We start from the raw sequence: 22,909 nt of genomic DNA, 5'->3' as shown, positions 1-22,909 counted from the left end.
CGTTTCGCCACTCGAATAGATGTGGATCCTCCCCGTTGCTGTCTACCTGAGGAAGGGGAGCTCCAAGTTCTACATCAAGATAGGCGGCATCTCGGCCGAAAATATTATAGATAGACTTTCAATTCTGGAACCGCCCCCTCCGTCTAATATATACCCATATCAAAGTGATTATTTAGTTCCCGACCTATCCATAGATATCTATCGAGGATCTACATTAAGGTCGACGGAAGAAATGGTAAAGAAAAATGAATAGGAGAGCAATGTCATGTATAAAATAACAATATATTTGAAAATCACCTTTCTTAAAGTAACTTTACACTTTACACAAACAATACATTTTAATGACTCTTCCTTTCTCGTCGATTCTCTTTTTACTTATATAGTTGATACCTTAATAACTCATAGTTGATTATATATTATATCCACCACGTATATCCTTACATCGTACCATCACATTTCTCAGCATCAAATCACTTATCGCTACTTGATGCCTCGGCGAGTAATGTGGAGATCTCCTGAATATAACTCGGCTCACCCCCAATTGTCTCGGGTGTACGAGATAAGAAACTTTTCTTCTTACTCTTGATATCTTCTGAAATAGGACTCTCTTGCAATGACGATGTTTCCGATGACGATACTATAATATAAAGAAACGACGATTTTTCTCAGAACCTCTACCGCAGAAAAAATACCCAGACCTTAACAAGCATGGTAAATATCGTAAGATAACTTACGTTCGCTAACAGTCTTATTATCCTTCTCATCCTCATCTTCGCCCTTCTCATAACTGAAATTTTCGTCCGTGTTTTCCTCGTCAACTACAATGTGCAGGTACGAAAGCGTACATACAAGTGCTATGAAAAACAAATTTGTACCAATACCAACAATGGCGGACAGAGTTGGCCAATGAAACATCAAGTAACGCAGTCCTGTTAAATGGGCATTTATCATGAGGCTAGCGGAATAGAATTCGATATGCCTCGATTGGATCTGAATGTAAATAATTGTTACTGGATGACTCTGAAACAGATATGGAGAATTGCGTGCCAATGTGCAAATACATGTATACATTTATCTAATTGATCGAACTGAAAAATGCTGAATGTACGTATCAGATTCTGCTGCAATTGCATTCATTACCTGATCCTCTTCAAAATTACCAAACAATTCCAAAACGACATCTTGCTTCTCTTCAACGTTTCCAAAAATCATCATAGGTGAGAATGTAAGAGTTGTAAGGGCATGCAATAACGTACTACGATAATGTAACATTGTAGATCTGCAGGAATGGTCAACAAGAAACCCATCACGACTCCGCAGCTGTGCACAAACCATGAACATACCTAAAAGATAGATTAGTTTCAAGAGAGATCATGATATTTGACATGAAGAGATCCAACGATATGATCAGACATCTTACCAAGTTCTCTGTTGGCAGGTGATTCCGGCATTTCCAGATGCAAATTCACTTTGTACGCCTGACCTATCATTAGAAGCTGCTGTTTGTTAGTCAACTGCACATGAGCCGATGGAAAACTACAAATGCCTTTTTCTTCGTCGCATGATCTAGAATGAAAATCAGTAGTGAGAACGATTGATACGATTGTCACCTTTGTGGTTACATGCAATCACACTGCCACATCACGCTGTGTTATTTTTCTCATCGCTCATTACTTTAAATGTGTGTCAACAACTTGTTTTTTTCACACAAAATCTCTAATATTTTGAGTAAATATAATTTCTGAGCATTATCTCCGTCGTAATTATCGTTTTCTTTACAATACGAGTTTACAGTGTTCTAAATAAAGCTTACTTGAATTGCAAATGTACAGGACGCACGTATGACATACTGGGCATGTAGGTGTAATAGAAAGCCGTATAAAGAAACACGGATAACCAAATTACGAAGATAGCGCAAACAACAATAATAGCGCCACGTACAACCGCATCCCTGGCCGATTGCACATTTTGCGTAGTTCTCTTGCGTACGACGAACCACTTCTTATTGACCTCACGTATTAACCTCGAAATCAACATTTTGCACAGCTACTGCCAGAAACGCACGACGAGATTCAATTTACGTTCGAAAGGTGTGTAAATATGCGTACGAACGTTTAACGACGTTACATAACAATAGGCTAAACTTTGATCGATTTGGTGATTCTTTTTTTTGCATCATTTCACCTTTGTATACTTCAACGTGTACGTTGGCTGGCGTTATCTGCAATTGAGAAATCGATCTCGGGCCTCATCAAGAGATAAAATAACGACTGTCGACCAGTGATTCATACATTCGAGGAACGACACAAAAAAAAAATGAAAGAAAGACAGATAAGTAATCTCTGAGATTATGCTGCTGAATAAAAATTATATATTCACAAGAAATCTTCAGAACTTCGTGTTTCGCATAAACCGAGAGGTTATGTCCATGCGGCCGATGTTTAGATGGCACCAGTAATACAGCGAACTGAAAAGTAAATGCATAAAAAACAAACCATTTGTCACGATCATGAAAAATAGACAAAACTCGACAGGCGGTAACTCCGACAAAGATTACGATAATAAGTTGGTTTAAAAAGCACTTAAAAGCGCTTGAAGTCTTTATTTTTCAGGAATATTAAAGTATACATGATATGTTGCTGTCGTTTTTCGATGAAATATATCAACTTAATGAGAGAAGTGACAAACGTTTAATTTTCAAACACACTTTCAAAATTAAGTTTTAAAAAGTTACTTTTATTAAAAATATAAGAAAGATGCAGTTTAAAGAAATTTTTATCAGATTCATTGCTTGTCCGTGTTATTGAAAAATAAAAATATGTTAAATAATACAAGATTAATTTAATCCGATATTGAGTTATTATTTGAGATCAAAAACTAGCTGATTGGACAAATCATACTATTCACAAATTAAATAGTTGTTTGATTTGACCTTGAAATATGCCTGGAAATTAGAAACTTCAAATTATAAAATCCTTCTTTATCTCATTATTATTATTCTTGATAAAAATATAACCTATAGAAATTTTGTTCTATTTTTTATGATCGAGAAGAGTAAAATTCAATTTTTAGGATAGATATTGTTTAATACAAGCTGTAACATCGATAAAAATAATTATAATGCGATTCAAGAAGCACTTTGTATTCCTTAGTCTTTATATTTACTTATTATTATTTTTATTTTATTTATTAGGTATTCACTGCAAGGGACAAATGAGTCTGACTGGTCGTTGAGTTGTATTACTACTCCGAATCGTCAATGAGTATGGTGGCGTCTCGTAGTGGTGACTCTGGAACTAAATTCGACGCCACATTATCCAAGCTCAAATATATTTTCAGCGAATAAATTTTTCCTCGACATCACTAAATGGCGTCAAGTAATCCATTAGATGCCGGATTTATTTTTAATAATTAATATATCTGAAACTAATATGAATTCAACAAAATATTCGAAACACAGTTTAAATATTTTACATGTTACTTACCATTTATTAAAGCGCGTAGCTATCGATAAGTGCATAAGCATTTCGAAAACGGTAATGCGTTAACTGATCGTCACACAATTAAATATACAATTAGTCTATATTGAAAAATAATCCATCCATTCCTGCGTTTCGTTGAACTCATCTTAGTTTTTAGGATATTAATTATTAAAGTTAGACTTCATGACTAATGAAAGGTTTGAGTCTTGGCTAAATAACCGGTAAACAATAATTGGGAAAAGTTCGAATCTTAATGTTCGACATCGACTTTTGGTTCCAAATTCTCCGCTACGAGCCGCCACTATACTTCTCGAGATTCGAGATCGTGATAAGTCCAGTAAGCTGCGCTTCTGAATCCTGTACGCTGGATTCTGCATCCACTTTTGTATGTACAATCTTTATTTTTAATAAAAAAAAAATGATATCACAATAAACATAACGATAAGTCAGACACCTCTCGCATTGCTCAAGTAGTATGAGCGACTGGCTCAGTGACCAGTCAGAAGCACTTTCTCTCATACTGAAACAAGTTCAATAGGCTGTAACTTTGGCAAAAACAACGATAACGAAATGATTCCGAAAGCATTTGAAAGCTTGAAGTCTATTTTTCAGACATATTAAATGCATATAATGCTGCTATCATTTATTACAGATATATTGAGTTAAATGTAAAATGGCGATTGTCCGATTTTAGACTTCATCTTACAGTTGAGTTTTCACATTGAAAATTTATTTTTATTAACTATATAATAAATGTATATTATATAGAAAAAACAAAGTTTTTTATTCATTGCCTATCAAATGTCATACGCTGATTCGTTCGCTTAAACAATCAAACCCGAAAGGACAGTTTTTGCTTTAACATTGAATGACCCGTTAAAATAAAACCACATGATACTCTGTGTACATGCAAATTAAAGAGAAAAATTGATTTTTGTACACTATAAAACGATATTCGTGTTTGATTTGGTGTTTACGTGATGCAGTTTGACAAATTTCATAAAAAAATTTTAATATTTGACAGATCTCGATTTATTCTCGTACAACAATCGTAAAAATTAATTAAATCTTATTAAATATTCGATGATATATCTGATAACTGAAAACTATAAGCTGTAAAATACTTTTGAACCATTTTGTTATCGTTATTTATGTCAAAATTACAACCTGTTGAACTTTGCCTATTTTTTGCGATCATGAAATATAAACTTTTAAATTTGATCTATGGTGATTAACAACGAGTCTGAAAATGTTTGTAAGAAACCTTATGTTAGATCAGCAAAGTAGTCTTTTCTACAATCGCGAACACAATTATCTATGAAAGAACGTATGATCAGTTATAGAAAGGTTGCAATATTTTTTTTATAAGTTTCGAAACGCATCTTGTGTCCAATAGGAGAATTTAGTGTTTAGCAATTGTCAAGAGATATATTTTCTTATTGGATAAAAGATGCATTGCGAAATTCATCGAAAGAAAAATGTTGCATTTTTGTGAATGACCATACGTAAGTGAGAATTAAAAAAAAATTAAAATGATACTTAATGTAATTAATAATTAATTAACTAATTAATAATAACACCTTTATTTATCTGTACAGTAAATACCTCATATTATACAGATAAGATTATTTATATATAAGATCTTAAAACTACTTTTATGTCAAGTATCATCGTCATTCTGATCTTCCTCCAAATTACTAGTAGTAATTTGTAGATTATTTGATATCTTCGTCTTGCTAGATGAATAATTATGAAACAGAGATTCCTCCTCGCGAAAATAGTTCCGCAACTCGTCCAATTTCACGCAATGCAATTCTGTAAATTAAGATACAATAAATATTAACGCAACGTTATTATTTATGCAACAGATACCTAACGAGAAATAAACGTCGAATTGACAGCAAATTAACATTAAATCAACGTCGAAATAATCGGAATTATTATTATAATTCAATGAATTATTTCTCCCTAGGTAGCGTTCGTATAACAAGCAGGAAGTTTTTAATTATAGATATATTCTCTCACGGATTTTTTTAGAAATTCTCTTAATTGTTTCAATAATAAAATGTCACGTCCAATATTTCTTGAAAAGAAAAACTTTAATTTCTAAGTCTTTTCAATATTTTAAACATCATGTAGCTTAACACGATGTTTTAACACGTGTGTAGCTTTGAAAAACAGCAAAGAATTACTTGCACTTTGTTGCAATATTCTGATGTTATTTACTTTTTAGAAGTCACATATTTTCATGATGCGATTTCTCATAACTTCCCAGACAGTGCGAATTTCTTAAAAAATGTCTCAGACATCCAAAAGACGCCTTATTTTTTCAGATATTTTTAAAACGTCTTTAAGACGTCTTTTAGACATTCGTGTTGCCTGGGATATTTGTATGCAAACATAGGATTGATTCTAAGTGTAATAACGCAGACACGCCAGATGAAGCGTCTTAACCTGACATTAAAGGAATTAACTGTACACGCTCATTGCATAATCGCATAAATGCATATATCGCATGTACTCACCGTGAAGGTTTGCGATACAGTCCAATTCCCCACCAAAGTCTTTCGGCAGGCATTCAGGCGGTACATGAGGATATACGTCGGAGACGTCACCGGTGTAAAGGTGAAGCTACGAAGTATAAATGAACTCTATTAAACGAGCGGATACACGCATGCGCGTTTGACGCGTATAATTTTCGCACGCGCGCTCAGTATTGTACGCGCGGTCGGAAAAATATCAAGCGCCTTTGTCGGTATCCGATACACACGCGATAAATATTCACGGTGTGCACGCATGAAGTAGCATTTTTTATCGACAATGACTTTCACCGATCCGAGTGCAATTGAGGTCAACTTGCGCGAAGCTCAACAAGTCCGGAGCGTGATTATCAATCACACTTGCGCCGATGAACTGAATCGCGCGAACCTGGAGAGCGCCCTGATTTTTCTTTTCCCTTTTATTTTCCTCTTTCTCTATTTTTTTTTTCTGTCCTTACCATATCGTATAGTTCCCGTTTCATGAAGGGTTTGATGAACGCGAGGACCTTGTCCATGAACCAGACCGCGTTTAACACGTAAACGGCCTTGAGCCTGACCGGCATGCCCTCCTGAATATACTCGAAGAATCTCCGGATGCTGTTTATCGACAGCTTCGGCAAGTGGCTGAGACGCACGCCGTGCATGTCGAGGAGAAACACATATCCCGGAGAACAGCCGTCCGTGTAGAGACTCGCGTCGATGGACATCAACAACAGCTTGATGGTGTCGTTGAATACGTACTGGAGCGGTCGGGTGTCCGCCAGTCGGTGAAAAATTATCCGATAGCCATTTTGATCCGGCTTCGGGAGCGTCATTAATACTCTGCGACGAAGTACGGGCAAATTAATGTGTCAATGAGAAAGAAATCGTCGCGAGCAAATTTTATATTCTAAGAGAAAGAGAGAGAGAGAGAGATTTCATTTAGGAATAAGATATCTCACACGGTACAATAAATTAAGTACAATGCTAATACGTGAGGACACGCAATTAAATCTAATTTAAAAATTTACTGCGTTCTTATTTTTACATAATTAGCGGAGGGAAAAAAAGTGAGAATAGAAAGAGAGGCGAGCGAGAGATAAATAAATAGCGAAAATATACAAGCGACATCTGATATTTAAGGCTTTCGCAACGTGGAGAAATGTTCGATCTGAATTCTGTGTTGGTACTGTGTCCTTTGTGGAAGTGATTCCAATTGTGAACATTTAAGTTCACCTGTTTTTGAGAGAAAAACATTTTGAAATTGTTTCAAATTGTTACAGGAATAAGCTGAACTGTTCGAAAGAGAAGGGCAAGCTGAAACGATTCGGTTTACTTGAGAGGAGTGACCGGAAATTATTTCGGATACAATTGTACAATTTAAATTGTTTCTCACGTTGTTTCAGAATCCGGATCGAACACACAAGAGAGATATCAGCGTGAGCGTGATGAATGTGTGAAGTTGCAACGCCGAGAGAGTAAATGTTGACCGGGCCTTCATTGTCGCGGTGATTTGCAACGATTTCCATGGAATTGAAGAGCGGTAAAAGAATGCGAAGGTAACAGGATCTTTCTCGGTGATATCGTCACTAGCTAGTCGGTATCAGGTGGATGCATGCTGCAGCTGCATCGCGAACAGGGAAATTGCAGCGATAAAGATATCTAATGCGGTCATATTAAGCACAAAGTGCTATTGGCAGCCGCGCAATTTGTACATACATATACACACACGATAGGGATAAGGGATGAGACGGGATTGGGAAGAAGATGAAGAGGAATCGATCGGGAACAGAAATCGCGTTCGACGCCGCTCAATTCTGCGCCAGTACGTGCATACATGTCTGCGATGACGAGTGACTTATCGACCTTGTATTAGTATTTTCTTTAACTTTCCGTAGGAGGCAATGCGTATAACGACAACACTAAACGCAATGAACCTGACAGGCACGTTGCTACTTTAGAAAAACAGCTGAAAGTGTCTTATTCATCAGCTTTATTACCAAGAAAGTGCCTTATTCGTCAGCTTTATTACCAAGAGAGCAAAATAATGTATGAATAATTTTCAAATATAAAATCATTTTTTTATCCGCACGAAAAATTGTACAAGAATTAACTTATACTTGCAAAATATTTTATTTTTACATTGTTTAAATATTCATTTTAAATATTGTATCTTTAATTGTATAATATTTATACAAATTTATACAAAATTTGCCGAATTTTGTATATTTGACTAAAATTCATTGGCGAGAAAGTGATATCTCTTATTGTGCCAAAATGCGTGCCCATGCAGCACAAATTAGTTGGCTAACCGTTGCCCAACGTTCGACTAACGTTGGCAAACAGTTAGCCAACCAATTTGTGTTGCTCGGGTAACCTATATAATGACAGTTGCGAGTCGGGGTAAGCAACGACTCGTAAGCATCGAGATAGAGATTTCGAATAAATGGACTGTAAATATCCGTGATATATGTATACATATATACACACATATTTAAACATTTATACGCCATTTTCTAATATGTGTGCATTTTTATTAAATCAACTGACATATAAATAAAGCATTAATAAGAAAAATAATATATAAATATCTTCGTAATTTTTATATTATACGTATTGTATGTATATTTTATTATTTAATACTTATTTAGTTCAATCAAGTTATAGAAAAGTATTAATTTTTCAGTAAATTTATGTAGGGGCCTTTTAATATCGTCGTGGAAAATTCGACACTCTACAGATCAAACTATCTTAAGAAAGCCGATTAAGAAAGTCCAGTTGTTAAACAATTCGGTTCGTACAAGCAAGAATACTATCAAATTACCGCTACGGTTCCTTTCGCTTCTGACGCGAAAACAGTCACGCGCATGCATAATATAATTTAAAGAAGAAAAGAAAGAAGTAAAAAGAGGCCATTCGGTATGTATTTATGATCGATGAGTTCACTCTCTCTTTCTCCCCGATTGTGCTGATTCATGCCGCGATCGCAGAACGTTAATGAAAAATCTGTACATTCTGTTGACGCAGAACGTTAATGAGAAATCCGTATAGTCCTGTTAGACGAGAGTTAAAGGTCGAATTAACAATTAGACGCGAGTAAGAACGTACGAGACTTTCAGAGAGTGTTGCAGATACTTGAGCCTGGGATCCCTGTTGCTGAAAAATTCCGGGATGGTGGTCCTCATTCTGTAATAAACGTCCATGCATCGTTCGGTGGCCTGCAAATCGAAATAACAGCTGTACGCGAATAACGCCAGTTGCTCCTCAGGAATGTGCGGTAGCCCGCGCTCCTTCGCCCAATTTTGCAGAACCTCCAACAGCTCGTCCGTGAGTTCCGGGCATTTCCTGCGTGAATCGCTGATCGTGTGCCCGAGCTTCATTCTGAAAAAGCAAAATCGCCCGTCAGTTAAATACGCGGAAACAAAAGCTTGATTCTTGTGACCGAACTTCCGTTCTCCATAGACCAAACGACAATTCGAGTAACAGATAATAATTAATGTAGCAAGATGTTATTTCTGGACTATTCAAATTAGGAGATCAGAAAACATTAAAAACGCGGAAAACATCCGAAAAAACGCCAAAAAACGAACAAAATACGCAAAAAACCGTCCCTCACATCACTTTCTATTAATGATTGTCCATCTCCCAATTTTTGTCATTTTTGGACCAGCTGCAATTGGGAGATAAAAAATCACTGGAAATAGCGACTTTTTGTTATTTTTTTTTTGTGGAGAGATGGAATTTTTTTATTATTTTATATAGTATATTTTTCGAATATTTTTAGGGTTGTTTTTTCGTACGTTTCTAACGGTTTTTTGGATCTCTCAATTGGAAGAAATGGACTAAATTTCTCAGATGGCAGAAATATCAAAGCCTAAAAATAGATTGGGAAATTATTCTTCTTCTTTACGTTTAAAGTAGAAATGAATGCTATTACAAAAATATGTCTTGGTTTTAAGTGATTTTTTCTTAATATGAACATTAATGATTTTTTATTAGTGGGTTTCCATCTCCCAATTACAGAATACATTAGAACTCGGTTGAAACAATCGCGAGTAGTTGATTGAACAACGAAGACCTCCTGCAGGAATCTTCCTGTTCCTGCGGTCAAGTTTTCGTCTGGCTCCCTGGAGGTCCGACTTTTCCTCCGTATGTTTATACACGGAACAAAAAATTTCAGTTGACATAACCGAGTGAGGGCAAGACAAGAAAACACGCGACAAGAAATGATCTCTCCGTTATTGCGACTGTCTGAACGTTCGGCTACATTAAAACTCGCTTGAGATAACCGAGAGCAATTGACTGACTGATGAAAACCTCTTGCAGGAATCTTCCTGTTCCTGTAACTGAGTTTTCATCCTCCGGTCTTCCGGGAACAGAAATTCAATTACGCAAACCGAGTTTTTCTCTCCATGTGCTTGTGCACCAACTTTATCCCGAAAAAAAGAAAGGAATTGTTCGTCAACTTGATTGAACACTTCGCGAATTAAAATCGAACGCTCCGCCGAAGTTAACGGGATGACTTTTCTCGCAGCGATATTAGAGACACGCGAGATTAGAGCTCGAATAAAAACAGGCGGAAAGTACGCGAAGTCCCGGCTGTAAAGTCGTACGAGTGAAATACGGTCCATAGGTTAGTCCACACGACGAAACTTTCACCGCAAACGTAAGAACTGTCGTTTACTGATAGTTAATTGTTTAATTTCGCCTGTTGTAGTGGTATCATTGTTTAAATTTAATTGCTTTTGCACGCGTTTTGGCCTGTTTTTGGATCTCAGGTAAAATCCCAACTTCTCTTTCGCTTATTTTAAGGTTATTAATAGTAATGTTAGCATAAAATGAACTTTTTAAGAATACATTGATATTTCCATTATATATAGATTTAAATATGACCTAATTATTGACGCAATTAGAATACGATTCGATCATTCGGAAGCTAAGATGTTGGCAACCCAAGTAGAACAAAAAAATCATATAAAAGTCAAGATGACGTCAAAATAATATATCTTTTTAACATCGTTTTTTGACGTCATCTTGACTTTTATGTGACTTTTTGTTGTATTTGGGAATTGGAAATAACATTTTTTATACTTTTTATGTGTTCCTCGAAGTTAAAGTCCTATTTTTTAATTTTAATTTTAATTTCTTCCAAATCACATTTAGGGTTTCAATGAAAAACTACTATGATATTAAGGATTAGTTTAGAGACACTATACAAAAATTTCAGAATTATTGATCATTTTGTTTTATAAAATACAACGTTGCAAAGTTCATGGCCTTTATTCTAAATACGCTTACAATTATGTTAGCGCGTTAACAAGTCAACTTATTGGTAGTTCTGAGTAGATATTTTACTGCAAAAACTGCAAAAACGCAAAAATAATTATCGGTTTTTCCTAACAGAGCATTGTTTTTATCGCGTTTACAATACAAGCGATATTGAAAATGCTCTTATCTCTTAACTTGATAGCGTGTTAACCTCATTGTAAACGTGTTCTAAATATGGGCCCATAACTTGTAATAACTTTTAGTAACTCAAAATATATATTTGAGATATGCATAAAATGAGATATGTACATGTCAAAATTACATGTGTGTATATAATTTTGACAGCTGTCCGACCATCTGTTGTGCATGTTCGTGAATGATAGGTTCGCTTCGTCGTATTTTTTGTGTGTCTCGAAGTATGTAAGAAATAAATTGTTGCATCTGTCCTGTGAATTATTATAGCACAGCATACATAACGTCAATATGCAATTATACGTATATATGCAACGATATTTGCGTGTCATTCGCTCTGCGCAATAAATTCGGAACTATGCGGCTATTAAAATTTAAATTTATATGCCATAACAAAAAATAAATAATATTCTTAAAAACGTGCAACATGCTGAAAAATGATTGATAAGAACGCCTTTTGCATTTCGACGTTGCGTTTCTACATGTATGGTCAGTGATGAAAAGGTTGCAAAGTTTTTTTTCTAATAAGTTTCGAAACGCATCCCGCGTCCAATAAAAGAATTTGTTTTTTAATAGTTGTCAAGAAATATGTTTTCCTACTGAATACGAGATGCATTGCGAGACTCACCATAAAAGAGAGTTGCATTTTTTTCGTGACTAATTGTAAATGTAAATTCTGCAACGGCTGCAAATACTGACATGAATGACGTGCAGTTTTTCAGGGCAAATATAAGATGTCCCAAAATTATTATACAATATATTAATTCAAGATTTATAGTGCTTAAATAAGCGTATTCTAAATTAATTGGATATTAATTGAAGCCGGAAATTTCAATACAAAAATTGAATCATTAATATGAAAAAAAAACGATCAATTCGAAGAGACGATTCGTAGGAACAACTTGTATATAGTAATTAGGAAGAAAAACGCAACATTTATATATTGGAGGATGTGTTCAGGGGATCAAAATAAACAAAAAAGTCTCATAAACATGGTCCGATTTTCAGTCGTTACGAAGTTAATGGATGTTATAAATAAACTTTCGCATCGTAACGACGTTCGATCAATGCCATATAGCAGATCGGGCTCCCATTGCAGTCCCACAAATGAAACTGATATCAGCATATTCTCGACGCGTAAATGCGTAAATTTTGCAGGCACTGCAAAAGTATGTAATATCTAATTAATCGACTTCAACAAATAAACGTCAAAATAAATGCTTACAATTCCAAAACTATTGTTTTCCCATGCTACGTGTGCGACTTTCAGTTTCAACGTGTGCCCGGTCTGCCACATAGCACCACTGGTCTACATTGCGAACGTTTATTTATAACATCCGTTAACTCCGTATCGACTGAGAATCAGATCTTTATAAAACTTTGATTGTCTATTTCGATCGCCCGAACACATTTTTCAAATATTGCGGTTCCCTTCCCAATTGCCCTGTATATACACCGCGCGCAAATAAAGAGCTTTTAGCGATCGAATATGCGCAGCTTCTGAGAAGTTTCGATCGAAAAGATCGAGAAATTTAAATACCTGAAGACAGTCGAAGATCGCGCTTGAAATTGACTTCCTTCCCCGCGCAGCGATCACTCACAGCGATATATTCGTCACCGCACGCGGCAGATATTTCTACAAGATAGATATTAGATATATGTTACGTTTGCGCGGCACAGATTAATTATCCATATTCTTGTGAAATAGAATCAGCACGCTTTTCCGCATCGTAAACACGCTCAGCTGACCAAGCATATCGCGCGACTGCGAGACGCGCGTTTGACTCGCGCCACATCGGCCACCGTGATACGGCAGCAAGTACGTTGGGTTCCCGTTTGCACAGTGGGGAACCGGTTGCCTCTCTTACGTAATCGAAGGACGAACGGCGACGCGTAAAAAGATCAGTCGTCGTTGCGAAAGAGCAGCCGAAAATCGCCGTCTCGAGATGTACGGTGGAGTCCCGACATCCCCGGAATTTATCACGTCAAAATAGAGTGAGAAACCTCACAGGAGAAGCGGAAGCAGCCGGATGTTCTTTCGAGGTGAACGAATGTTTCGGGAAAGAGTAAGGGATCCTGGAGATTCGTAATCACTCCTTTTTGACTTTGTTGAATGTCTCAAAAAATGAAGGGAAGATCAAGACGTTCTTATGCTATATCAGAAGTATTTTAATAATGTATCTAATTACATGGATCAGGTTAAAAAATAATAATAATTCTTAAGCTGTGGTACAGTAATTTACTACGGATATTTTATCTGCATCGAAAATTATAGAAGTTGCTGATTTCCTAGCAGCCTGCATTTTAAACGAAGAATATTCCGCTTTATTAAACATCATGGAAATGTTGAAGATAAAATTTAGTCCTCAAACCAAAGTATTCATCGATTAGCGCGACGCAAAACGATTGAAGGCTGCCGGGCGTCAAGGATTACACGAGTCATGAAAAATTCATAAAAACGAAAATTACTAAGGATTACTCGACTTATTCGAGAAAACAGATAGTATGCTCTATGGTCCTTGAATGGCTGACTAGATCGGCATGTAATAAAAATCTACAGTTGAACAAAATAACATAATACAAAACCTTAAACTTGTTTTTCTCGAAATTATATATTTCAAGTTTGCGGAAGAAATTCCTAAGAAGCTACTAAAGACATCGCTTTGAAATTTGACATGCTTATAAAAGACATAATTTACAGAGTGAACTACAATGAAGACAAGGATGAATTTACAGTTTTGTTTCAAGATTTCTGTGTAGTCCGCTCTCGTTTAATGACGTCAGAAGCGAGAAAACGTTTGCCAAGATTTTTTGCGCTATACTTTCAAATAAAAGGATATATTCGTAAAATGCACTTGTGATCCAGCACATTTGTAATAGATATACATTTTTATTTGAACAATCAGTAAATAGTCCTAAAATTAACGTTGGGAAAATGAAAAAAGAGGTTGGGAAGGAAAGTTCCATGTCAAATTATAAGGAAACTTTCCAACTTATGAGAGAATGAAAGAGATGCTTAGTGGAAAAAATTAATTGAAAAAACTACAAAATGCTTCTATCGATCCGACCCACCTTGTGGAAGGTATGACCCCATGAACTTTATTAGACGAGAGTTAGAGTTCACGAAGTACCCAGTGAATATCACGACTAACAATGACATAACATCAATATTATAATTTTTCACTCAACAATGTAAATGCAACATAACACGTGTATTAACAATTGTGTACGGTTGTGTTAACAGTTTGTAACGTTGTTGAGTGAGAAATTAAAATATTGATGTTATATTACTGAATATTATTAATACACTGAAATTATAATATTGACGTTAATTGGTGTTCATTTGCTAGATCCTGTGTGTTAGCTTATATATTAATTATTCCTTGATTGCATATCAGAGAGCCCGTTATTTCATTATTATATCTATCTATCCATCTATCTATCTCGACGTGGAATGTGACAGCGTTATATGTTCATCGGGAAACATTTTGCGGAGAATGAAAAATATGAAAGGGAAAGCGCGCGCCGATTGGCGAGTAGCCCTCGCGCGAACTTTTCCTCCGCGTCGTTCGGCGTGCGTCGTCGAGCGGCAAATTCGCATAATCGGCGCTTGCGGATGTTACGCGCGCGCGAGAACGTCACGCACGCGTGATCCGGCAAACGCGCATCGTACCGTGAGCACGAAAATTTATTATGTCGCGCGAAAAAATAATAATCGCAATCGACGCGTAACGTCGATGCAACATCGGCCGGGAGATTCGAACTGGCGAAGTGTCACGCGGAGACGTGATTCATTTGACGGAACAGACGAGTCGTTCGGCACTGCCGGACGATCGATCGAGGCCTCGAATTACTCAATGAGGGTAACGTACGCATCGTCGCGAGCAGCGACCGCGCGAAACAATCCACAACGTGGGATTTTCCCGATTCAGCGCGTACAGTCGGTATCACTTATGCCGTTCTATATTAAGGGGCCCGAACACTGTAAAATTTTCAAAGAATCGATTTTTTATTTTTTTGCTAAATCAATAGTTTAGACATCGAAGAACATGTATGTAAAGTTTCAAGTAAAAATTCGAACTCTAAGTATTTGAAAAGAGCGTCAGACGCTGACGTGTTGGCCGAGCGTTTTTGGGCGTTTCGGAGCGCTGCGCGCGTATGGTAAATATAACCTTAAATTTAGTGAACACAACGTGCTCTTGTTTTGTTGACAAAAGTTTTGATTTACGTGTTTTTGAAAGTTAAAAACATTGTGATTGTTTAAATAATGGATAAAAGAGGTAAGAGGCACTCTGCTGGAAAGACGACAAAAATTCGCGCCGAAATCTACGTTTAGTGGAGCCAAAACTGTACAAATTGCAGCTAATATCGCTACTATTATATTTAATAATGGTCATACGGCTCTTCTCCGTGTGTTAGAACTCATGGGAGTTCGCATTGGAATGAATCTCTACGATTATTGTCAAAAAATTGACGAAGAACGCATAAAGTACGCGAATCGTCATACACAGGCTAACACGCACGAAGGACGTTTGCATGCCCAGCAAGTACTTCGAAGACAAACTATGGATGACGAAGAGCTGCTATACGGTCCAGGGATAGCAGACTAATAAAATAAAACACGTAAGACCTTTTTTTCTACCTTATTTCATTCGATTTACCCCTTTCAAAACTTAATACGTGTTTTTCTCGAAACCATGTTTTTTGACCGTGTTGACAGCATAACTCGAACAGTATTAATCCGATCGACCTGATTCAAAACGGATTTTGTAGAGGAAACGTGTCGCTATGGCCTGACGTAGCTGTTTTTTGATACATGCCATACTTTTTTTTTATAAACAATTTAGTGCAAAAATTTACGCAAAAAAAATTTTTTTATCTTAAAATAGCCGCCATTTTTTTCTAATCACAATTTTCAAAACCCCCTACGTCGGGCCACAGCCAGTAATATATATTTAAAGAATCTTTTTTGTTTTTTGCCCTAGGACGTTCCGTTTTGCTGGAATGCTTTCAACCACCCAAGGGTCATTTAAAAAAGACGCAATTTTAGATTAGCTGCAGAAAAAACAATGGCCGCCAGAAAAAAATAAAAAAAATTTTTTCATATAATTTAAACATTCATAAACATATGTGTAAAGTTACATGTAAATCGGTTAATCCGTTTTTTTTTAATAAATAAAATAAAAACCATATGAAATATCGCCATTTACAGTGTTCGGGCCACTTAAGTGATTTTTCGACCCTATATAGGGTCAGCGATAAAAAGATTGCAACGTTTTTTTCCATAACTTTTGAAACGCATCCCGTGTCCAATAGGAAAATTTGTTCCTTACTAATTCTCAGGAGATGCATTTTCCTACTGGATACGAGATGCGTTGTGAAATTCATCGGAGAAAAAGTATTGCAATCTTTTTGTCGCTGACTATACACGTAGGTCGAAAAATATTATAATTAGAGCCATTATAATCCTACTATTGTAATTAAAGTTACTTTTGCAATTTTCAACCTTACGTCTCATATGTAATCATAGAGATATAAGAATAGAGGGAACAAGCCTGTAAGTGGAAGTGATAGAGGCAAAGAGAGGGATGGATGCCGAGTGTCCTATCTGTCTCTTTCTAGTTGAGCGCTGTGATTGGTTGTTACAATAAGCCGCCAAGACGACCACGCGACGTCAGGAGGGGAGAAAGCAGACTAAAATTTCGTTTTGTAAATATGCGTGCACATGTGTGTAGAATTAAAATTCGTTAAATATTCGAACGTTAACAAAATAATAATTGGACGCGATTTGTTTAAAAATGAGGCATTGTTTGAAATGCAAGGCGGAGTCTTATCCTGGATGTAACCGCAGTTTTCACTCGTAAGAAAGTACAAATACGTAACCTCAAATAATTATATGTTATTTTTCCTACATTTAAAAAAATATCTAAATGTTGTAGGCTTCCGAAGGATGTAGATATAAGGCGTAAATGGTTGAATATACTTCAACTACCTTTGTATTTTGAAGTGAAAACAGCATATATTTGCAGTGATCATTTTAGCAATGACAGTTTCTTTGAATTGGATGGAGAAAAATGTATAGCTATATCGTCGTTGGCGCGGCAGCCAATCCCAGCGCGTGACTAGAAAGAGACAGATAGGACACTCGGCATCTATCTCTCTCTTTGCCTCTATCACTTCCACTTACAGGTAGCATATATCCCTTGTTCCCTCTATTCTTATATCTCTATGTATGTAATACTCTATCAAAATCGTATAACTTAACCTTACCTAGGTTAGGGAATGGCACACATACATGACGTTGACTGTATGCATATCGATATAATGACTTTTTAGCACGCACAGGCTATATAATTAGATTATTAAAATATTTTATGTACTTTTGTTTATAAGCATGAACGTAAAGTTATTATAGTGACAGTGTTACTGCATCGACACATCGTCCCCGTTTTTTTTTAATAATCAATCATTAATAAATCAACGGTGCTCTTTACAACTGGAAAATTCGAATAACCTAGTTGCATTGTTAAATTGATGTTTACATATCAAGGCACTATTGTGCTGATTTGCGTATTCTTACGTCATATGTGCCTTATCATTGTAACTGGTGTTATTCATACGATTTTCAACCTCATGTGTGCATGAGTAAGGTTGAGAATTGTACAAGCCTCAGTTATAAGGATATGGCATGCATGACGCAGAGCGTGTATAAATACAAGTAGGGGAGAGCTTAAGGGGAGCGGCTCAAGATAACCGACCTAAGGGTCACGTTGGCTACGCGTTTGGTTTGTATATCTATTGCGGGAGAAACGGTGGAAGAAGAGTCGCGCAATGTTCCTTATAGAATATAGATACACAACTCGGCATAGTAGTCGTGACAAATTAAGTTACATCCTAGAGATTCTCAAATTATGAGTCGTAAACTGACACTTGGTGGGTCTCAAAAATTTGTGAAATATGAAATTACACTTCATCACTTCGCGTAGTTTTACAACCGAATACAGACTCGTCGTGTATCCTCGTATCGACGTATCATAAAGCGGTATAAATAAATAATCAATTTATCCTTTCCTTCCCTTTTTCACATCCATCAATGCTAGGTGAATCATGGATGTTTACCGTTCTGAGGTCTCCGAAAATGAGTCGTGGTTCACATAAGTTTGGGAAACTCTGCCCTAGAAAGCATAATGCACATAGCCAACGAAAGATAGGTTACATCACTTTTACCCACCGAAAGGGATATTGTGCAGTTCCTTTTCCACTGTTTCTCTCAGAATAAGTATACAAGCGAAGCGCCTGCGTTTCGAACCTCGCGACCTTTTCCCCGCATTATCCGAGTCCACAATTGCAACGCACAAATTTCACGATCGCAACGTGATCTTCGCAATGTTCTCAAGGAGCGAATTCGAAACACGTAGATGATCGGAATCTCGTCTTTCACCGTCTGATAGTGTCATCAGGATTACACAAGGACTCCTCGCTTGTCCACGTGAAATGTTAAACAATCTCAAACGGATAATTTTTTTCCACCACATTGCGCGTTGCGCAACGCACGTACATGAAGAAGTTAGTCGTGCGATGTCGTAGCGACACAGCAGCAGCCTTCATCCCTCGTGATCACACCTGACCTGAGCGATGAACGGCGAACGGCGATCATGTAGCGCGAGGCTACGACGAGAATGAGCACGTAGGGCGCGCGCGGCGCAAGGGCGAGTAAGGGAGGACCGGAGGGTGTGTTCGTCGGCGCCGTGCTGGAGAACAGGTACTCGCCGTAGGCATCGTACGTTCATTGATAAGCGTATAACACCCCGCACCTTAAAGCCGTGACGTCAGCGGACGCCTGCGCGGCGTCGAGCTCAATCCTGAATCGCAGTCCTGACGACCATGAGCGTCGCGACGCGCCGGTCTCCCGATCGCGCCGCTACGATCTCGCCCGGCGTGAGTCAAGCGAATGAGCGTGCACTGCGGATCCCTAGTGTGTAGATTTTACATGTAATCACTTTTGACGCAATCCTACGCGTGTTAATACTGTGATTTCACACACTTTTGCATGTAAAACTGTCATTTTTACACATTTATGTGTGTAAAATTGTAATTTTTATACACTTATGTGTGTAGAATTATGTACAAAATTTACACACTTATATATGTAAAATTACACTAGTAACACGTGTAAATTATAAATGCGTAAAAAGTGACCATATAAAATATGTAAAATTACACACTTGGATTTGCGCTCGCTTGATGCGGCCGATTAAAGGGATGCCGCATATCGCGAGAGAGATGTTCGTTTGACTAATAAACTCGTAATTTCCTTGACAAAAGTTACGCACGCAACGTGGAGTCGGAGGAATATCACTCTCTATGTATGTCCCGGGGATAATCCGAAATGATGTCTCGTCGATCCCACCTTGTTGACGGAGTGTCGTCGTGTGGAACCGAAACGATGTGGTTTCCTGAGTTGGAATATTTTGTCGTCGGATCCTCGAGTCGCAAATTATAAGGAAAAAATCTAAAAAACTGAATGAGAGATCCTGAATGACGCGTCCAATTGATGGAGCGATGTAAAAATTTGGAAAATTTTGGACAGTTTTGACAAATTCTCAATCACAGACTTATCGAAGCGACCAGCGATGAACGTCTCGCGAAGTTGGCGTCTCGCCGGAAGAACTAGATTATCCGCGCGACCGAGGGTGGTACGCTCCTGATAATCCGGCGAAATCGTTTCTAGAGAAAGAGGGGAGATGCTGTCATTTCCCTTATACGCGGATAGGTGTGCGTGCGTACGTGCATGCGTACGTGCATGCGTGCGTGCGTGCGTGCGAGCGTGCGTGCGACGCGGAGTGTACTCTCCGCTAAGTTAAAATTAGACTATTCCGCCGGTTCCTCGCGAGTCTCCCCTTCTCCTTCTCCTCCACCTCCTCTTTTCTCCTCTTCCTCCCCATGTCACCTCTTCATGATGGCCGTTCGTTCACGCGAGAAAAATCGCACGGCAGAAGAAGGCATGACGGGTTAGAATGAAACGAATGGAAGAGAGTCTAGGAACAGAGCTAGATAAATGAAAGAAATACGAGCGGTGGGAGAAGCGAAGGGCGAACGGAGGTAGCGAGGATTCAGAGCGTCGGTGCCGGCGACGGGTAAAAGGAACGAAGAAGGAGGAGAAAACCGGGTGGAGGAGAGAGAGAGAGAGAGAGAGAGAGATAATCGGAGAAATGAGAGGAGAGCGAATGGGAGAGGGTGAGAAAGTGTGGGAGAAAGAGAGATATCGTAGGATCACCTCTTGCGTATTGATTGGTCTTTTGTGAAAGCTACACCCCCATGTAGTCGCGACGCGAACCATTTGGCCAAATCGCCAGACTTTCAGGGTATCAGCCGCCAACGAAACCGCCATGTTTGGCGCAGTCGATCGAATCCTTTAACGCCGCGCGCGAATCGTCGCGGCCAACCGTCCCCGAACGAAGATAATGCAGCGAGCGAGTGGACGTGCAGGCGAGCGAACGAGCGAGCGAGCGGACGAGCCATCGACGAGCAGGTGGCACACAGCCCCGCACCACAGAGGCAAGGGACCGTCCACCCCCGCCAGGCCGGCGAGATCGAGCGAGCGAGAAGTGACGTAAGGGAGATCGTGCGACGGACTCCGGCGATACAGCGACTCTATATCGACATCGATCGCTGAGTGACCCATATCTGGTGGTGACGGGAGCCCTTGCCTCCCCCCTCCGGCCCTCTCTGCCACCCCTACAACCGCTCCTCCGACGCTTCTCACACCGTCGCGCGTCGCTTCCGCCCTCCTCTTTCGACTATCCCCGTCCACCTACCATCCCCTGTACCCGTACTGGGGGTGCACCTCCATCCCACACGGACTGTTCTACCCCCACCTCTCACCCCCCAGTAGTGGCAAGCGACCACCACCATCACCCTCTACCCCCGACTCCGACAGCCCTGCCTGCCTTCCACGGCCGAGCAGATCTTGGGGGTTGTACGGGATGATAGCCGAGTGAAAAAGCTTGGCGAGTCCCGAGGAGTTCGCTCATCAGCAGCAGCAGCCCTGGCCTGCCACAATCCCTTCGACTCGGTCATCGTAAGTGTCGCGACGACGACGAGGTAGAGTGGAAACTGGTGCGAGGGTGAGAGAGAGAGAGAGAGAGAGAGAAAGAGAGTGAGAGAGAGGGTGAGTGAACGAGCGAGAGAGAGGATGCCTGATGAATAGAACGAACGAAAGAGCCCGACACCGGCCTCGCGACCTCCGGAACAACCGAGAACACCGAGTACGGAACGAGTGAATGAGTGCTACGTGAGTGCAGAACATACGAATACGTGATCACCGTCGTCGTGAACTCCGTCGACTCCGCGCGAAGCGTATCGTTCTCGGGAGTGTAGCACCTTCTCGTATACTGGAACACGAGCGGCTCGCGCGGACATCAGTCGCTCGATCTCGGCCTCGCGATCGTCGACGTGTCGGAGTTCACAGTGACAATCCTGTTCGGAAGTGCTGGTAATAAAAGCGACGGCAACGACGACAACAACGACGACGACGTCGGCGGTGACGGCGGCAACGGCGACGGCGGCGGTACCGTGACAGCGGACCAGCATGGCGGACGATAATCGTGGAGTGTCGGGGGTGCCACCACCGCCGCCACCGCCACCACCGCCGTCGTTTGCCGTCACCGCCGTTGCTCGTGACAATGGTTGCACTACGTGCCGCCGTGCAGTGGTGTTTGGTGCGCACCGGGTGCACATGTACGCTACGTACCTTTTGCCCTTTAGTGAGATCAATAAGCAGTACCGTGGCCACTCGAGCCGTGCCCCCGCCGGGAAAGTCGTTCCAAGTCTGTTCCCCGTTCCCCTCTGACAACTCCGCCTGCTACCCCCTTAATATCGTCTCGACTTCCGACTCGAGGTACACTGTAAGAAGTTCGATTTCACGCCGTTGTGCCTCGCCGCCACGGACACCGAACGGAAGTGCTGGGTCGAGCTCGTATGCGGAAGCGAGCTAGCCTCCGCGAGTCATCACCGGGGGTTGACTCTCTTTTTCTCTTTCTTCCTCTCTCTTTCTCTCTCAGTGAGCGGAAGTGCAGTGCTCACAGAGAAGCTTTCTTTCCTTCTCTACTACGATCGCTCGCGCGGACCGTGCTTAACTCTCGGCAAATTTTTAACACGAGATTGCTCTCTCGTTCTCTCTCTTTCCCTCACACACACATACACACACATACTCGCACATTCTCTCTCTCTCTCTCTCTCTCTCATCTCTCTCCAAGTGCTTATCTCTATATATCAGTCGCTATCTCGTCCGCCATCGGTGTTCCTCGATATATCGCTTGCTCACGCAGCACTCCTCGTCTGCATCTTGGAATCGAATCATTGCTAGGCAGACTCCGGTAGGAACTCTTAACGTTTCCTTATCTCTATTGTGCTTGCCACTCTCTCTCTCTCTCTCTCTCTTTCGTT

General features: G+C 39.5%; 3 protein-coding genes across 9 annotated transcripts in view; 1 reads left to right on the top strand and 2 right to left on the bottom strand.

Annotated features, from left to right (window-relative positions):
- Positions 1-263: 263 nt before the first annotated feature.
- LOC106744535 (seipin) lies at positions 264-2,457 on the bottom strand. 2 transcript variants are annotated; one of them, XM_014619402.1, is made up of 5 exons: positions 1,814-2,457; positions 1,421-1,566; positions 1,141-1,343; positions 735-1,020; positions 264-637 (listed from the first exon to the last, which is right to left on the bottom strand). In XM_014619402.1, the coding sequence occupies exons 1-5, from the start codon at positions 2,035-2,037 to the stop codon at positions 471-473; spliced, it is 1,026 nt and encodes a 341-aa protein (XP_014474888.1). In that variant the 5' UTR covers positions 2,038-2,457; the 3' UTR covers positions 264-470. The 2 variants fall into 2 exon arrangements, with proteins under 2 accessions (XP_014474888.1, XP_014474889.1); XM_014619403.1 differs by having other exon boundaries at positions 264-592.
- Positions 2,458-5,065: 2,608 nt separating this feature from the next.
- Positions 5,066-22,909, bottom strand: part of LOC106744537 (alpha-tocopherol transfer protein-like) — an 18,606-nt gene continuing 762 nt past the window's right edge. Inside the window, exons 1-5 of one of the 6 annotated variants that reach the window (XM_014619409.1) lie at positions 22,215-22,907; positions 9,110-9,382; positions 6,481-6,844; positions 6,008-6,113; positions 5,066-5,297 (exon numbers count right to left, since the gene is read on the bottom strand). In XM_014619409.1, the coding sequence (XP_014474895.1) occupies positions 5,143-5,297; positions 6,008-6,113; positions 6,481-6,844; positions 9,110-9,381 (897 nt within the window). In that variant the 5' untranslated portion in view covers position 9,382; positions 22,215-22,907 and the 3' untranslated portion in view covers positions 5,066-5,142. Of the gene's footprint in view, positions 5,298-6,007; positions 6,114-6,480; positions 6,845-9,109; positions 9,383-13,001; positions 13,246-19,019; positions 19,186-21,786; positions 22,116-22,214; positions 22,908-22,909 lie in introns of those variants that run through there. The other 5 variants (XM_014619408.1, XM_014619410.1, XM_014619404.1 and 2 more) reach the window with 5 other exon arrangements.
- Positions 21,439-22,909, top strand: part of LOC106744533 — a 26,175-nt gene continuing 24,704 nt past the window's right edge. Inside the window, exon 1 of the mRNA XM_014619399.1 lies at positions 21,439-21,542. The gene's annotated coding sequence lies outside the window, so the exon portion shown is untranslated. The remainder of the gene's footprint in view (positions 21,543-22,909) is intronic.

Source organism: Dinoponera quadriceps, unplaced genomic scaffold (genome assembly GCF_001313825.1).
Source record: "Dinoponera quadriceps isolate SergipeBrazil2010 unplaced genomic scaffold, ASM131382v1 scaffold1421, whole genome shotgun sequence".
Taxonomy (NCBI): domain Eukaryota; kingdom Metazoa; phylum Arthropoda; class Insecta; order Hymenoptera; family Formicidae; genus Dinoponera; species Dinoponera quadriceps.
The sequence above is the reverse complement of the archived record's forward strand: the minus strand, read 5'-3'. Positions and strand labels throughout refer to the sequence as shown.

Coding starts and splice junctions, on each gene's coding strand:
- LOC106744535 (XM_014619402.1), bottom strand. CDS start 2,037: ATGTTGATTTCGAGGTTAATACGTGAGGTCAATAAGAAGTGGTTCGTC. Junction 1,021..1,140: donor GTAATTTTGAAGAGGATCAG/GTAATGAATGCA, acceptor TATCTGTTTCAG/AGTCATCCAGTAACAATTAT. Junction 638..734: donor TAATAAGACTGTTAGCGAAC/GTAAGTTATCTT, acceptor TTTATATTATAG/TATCGTCATCGGAAACATCG.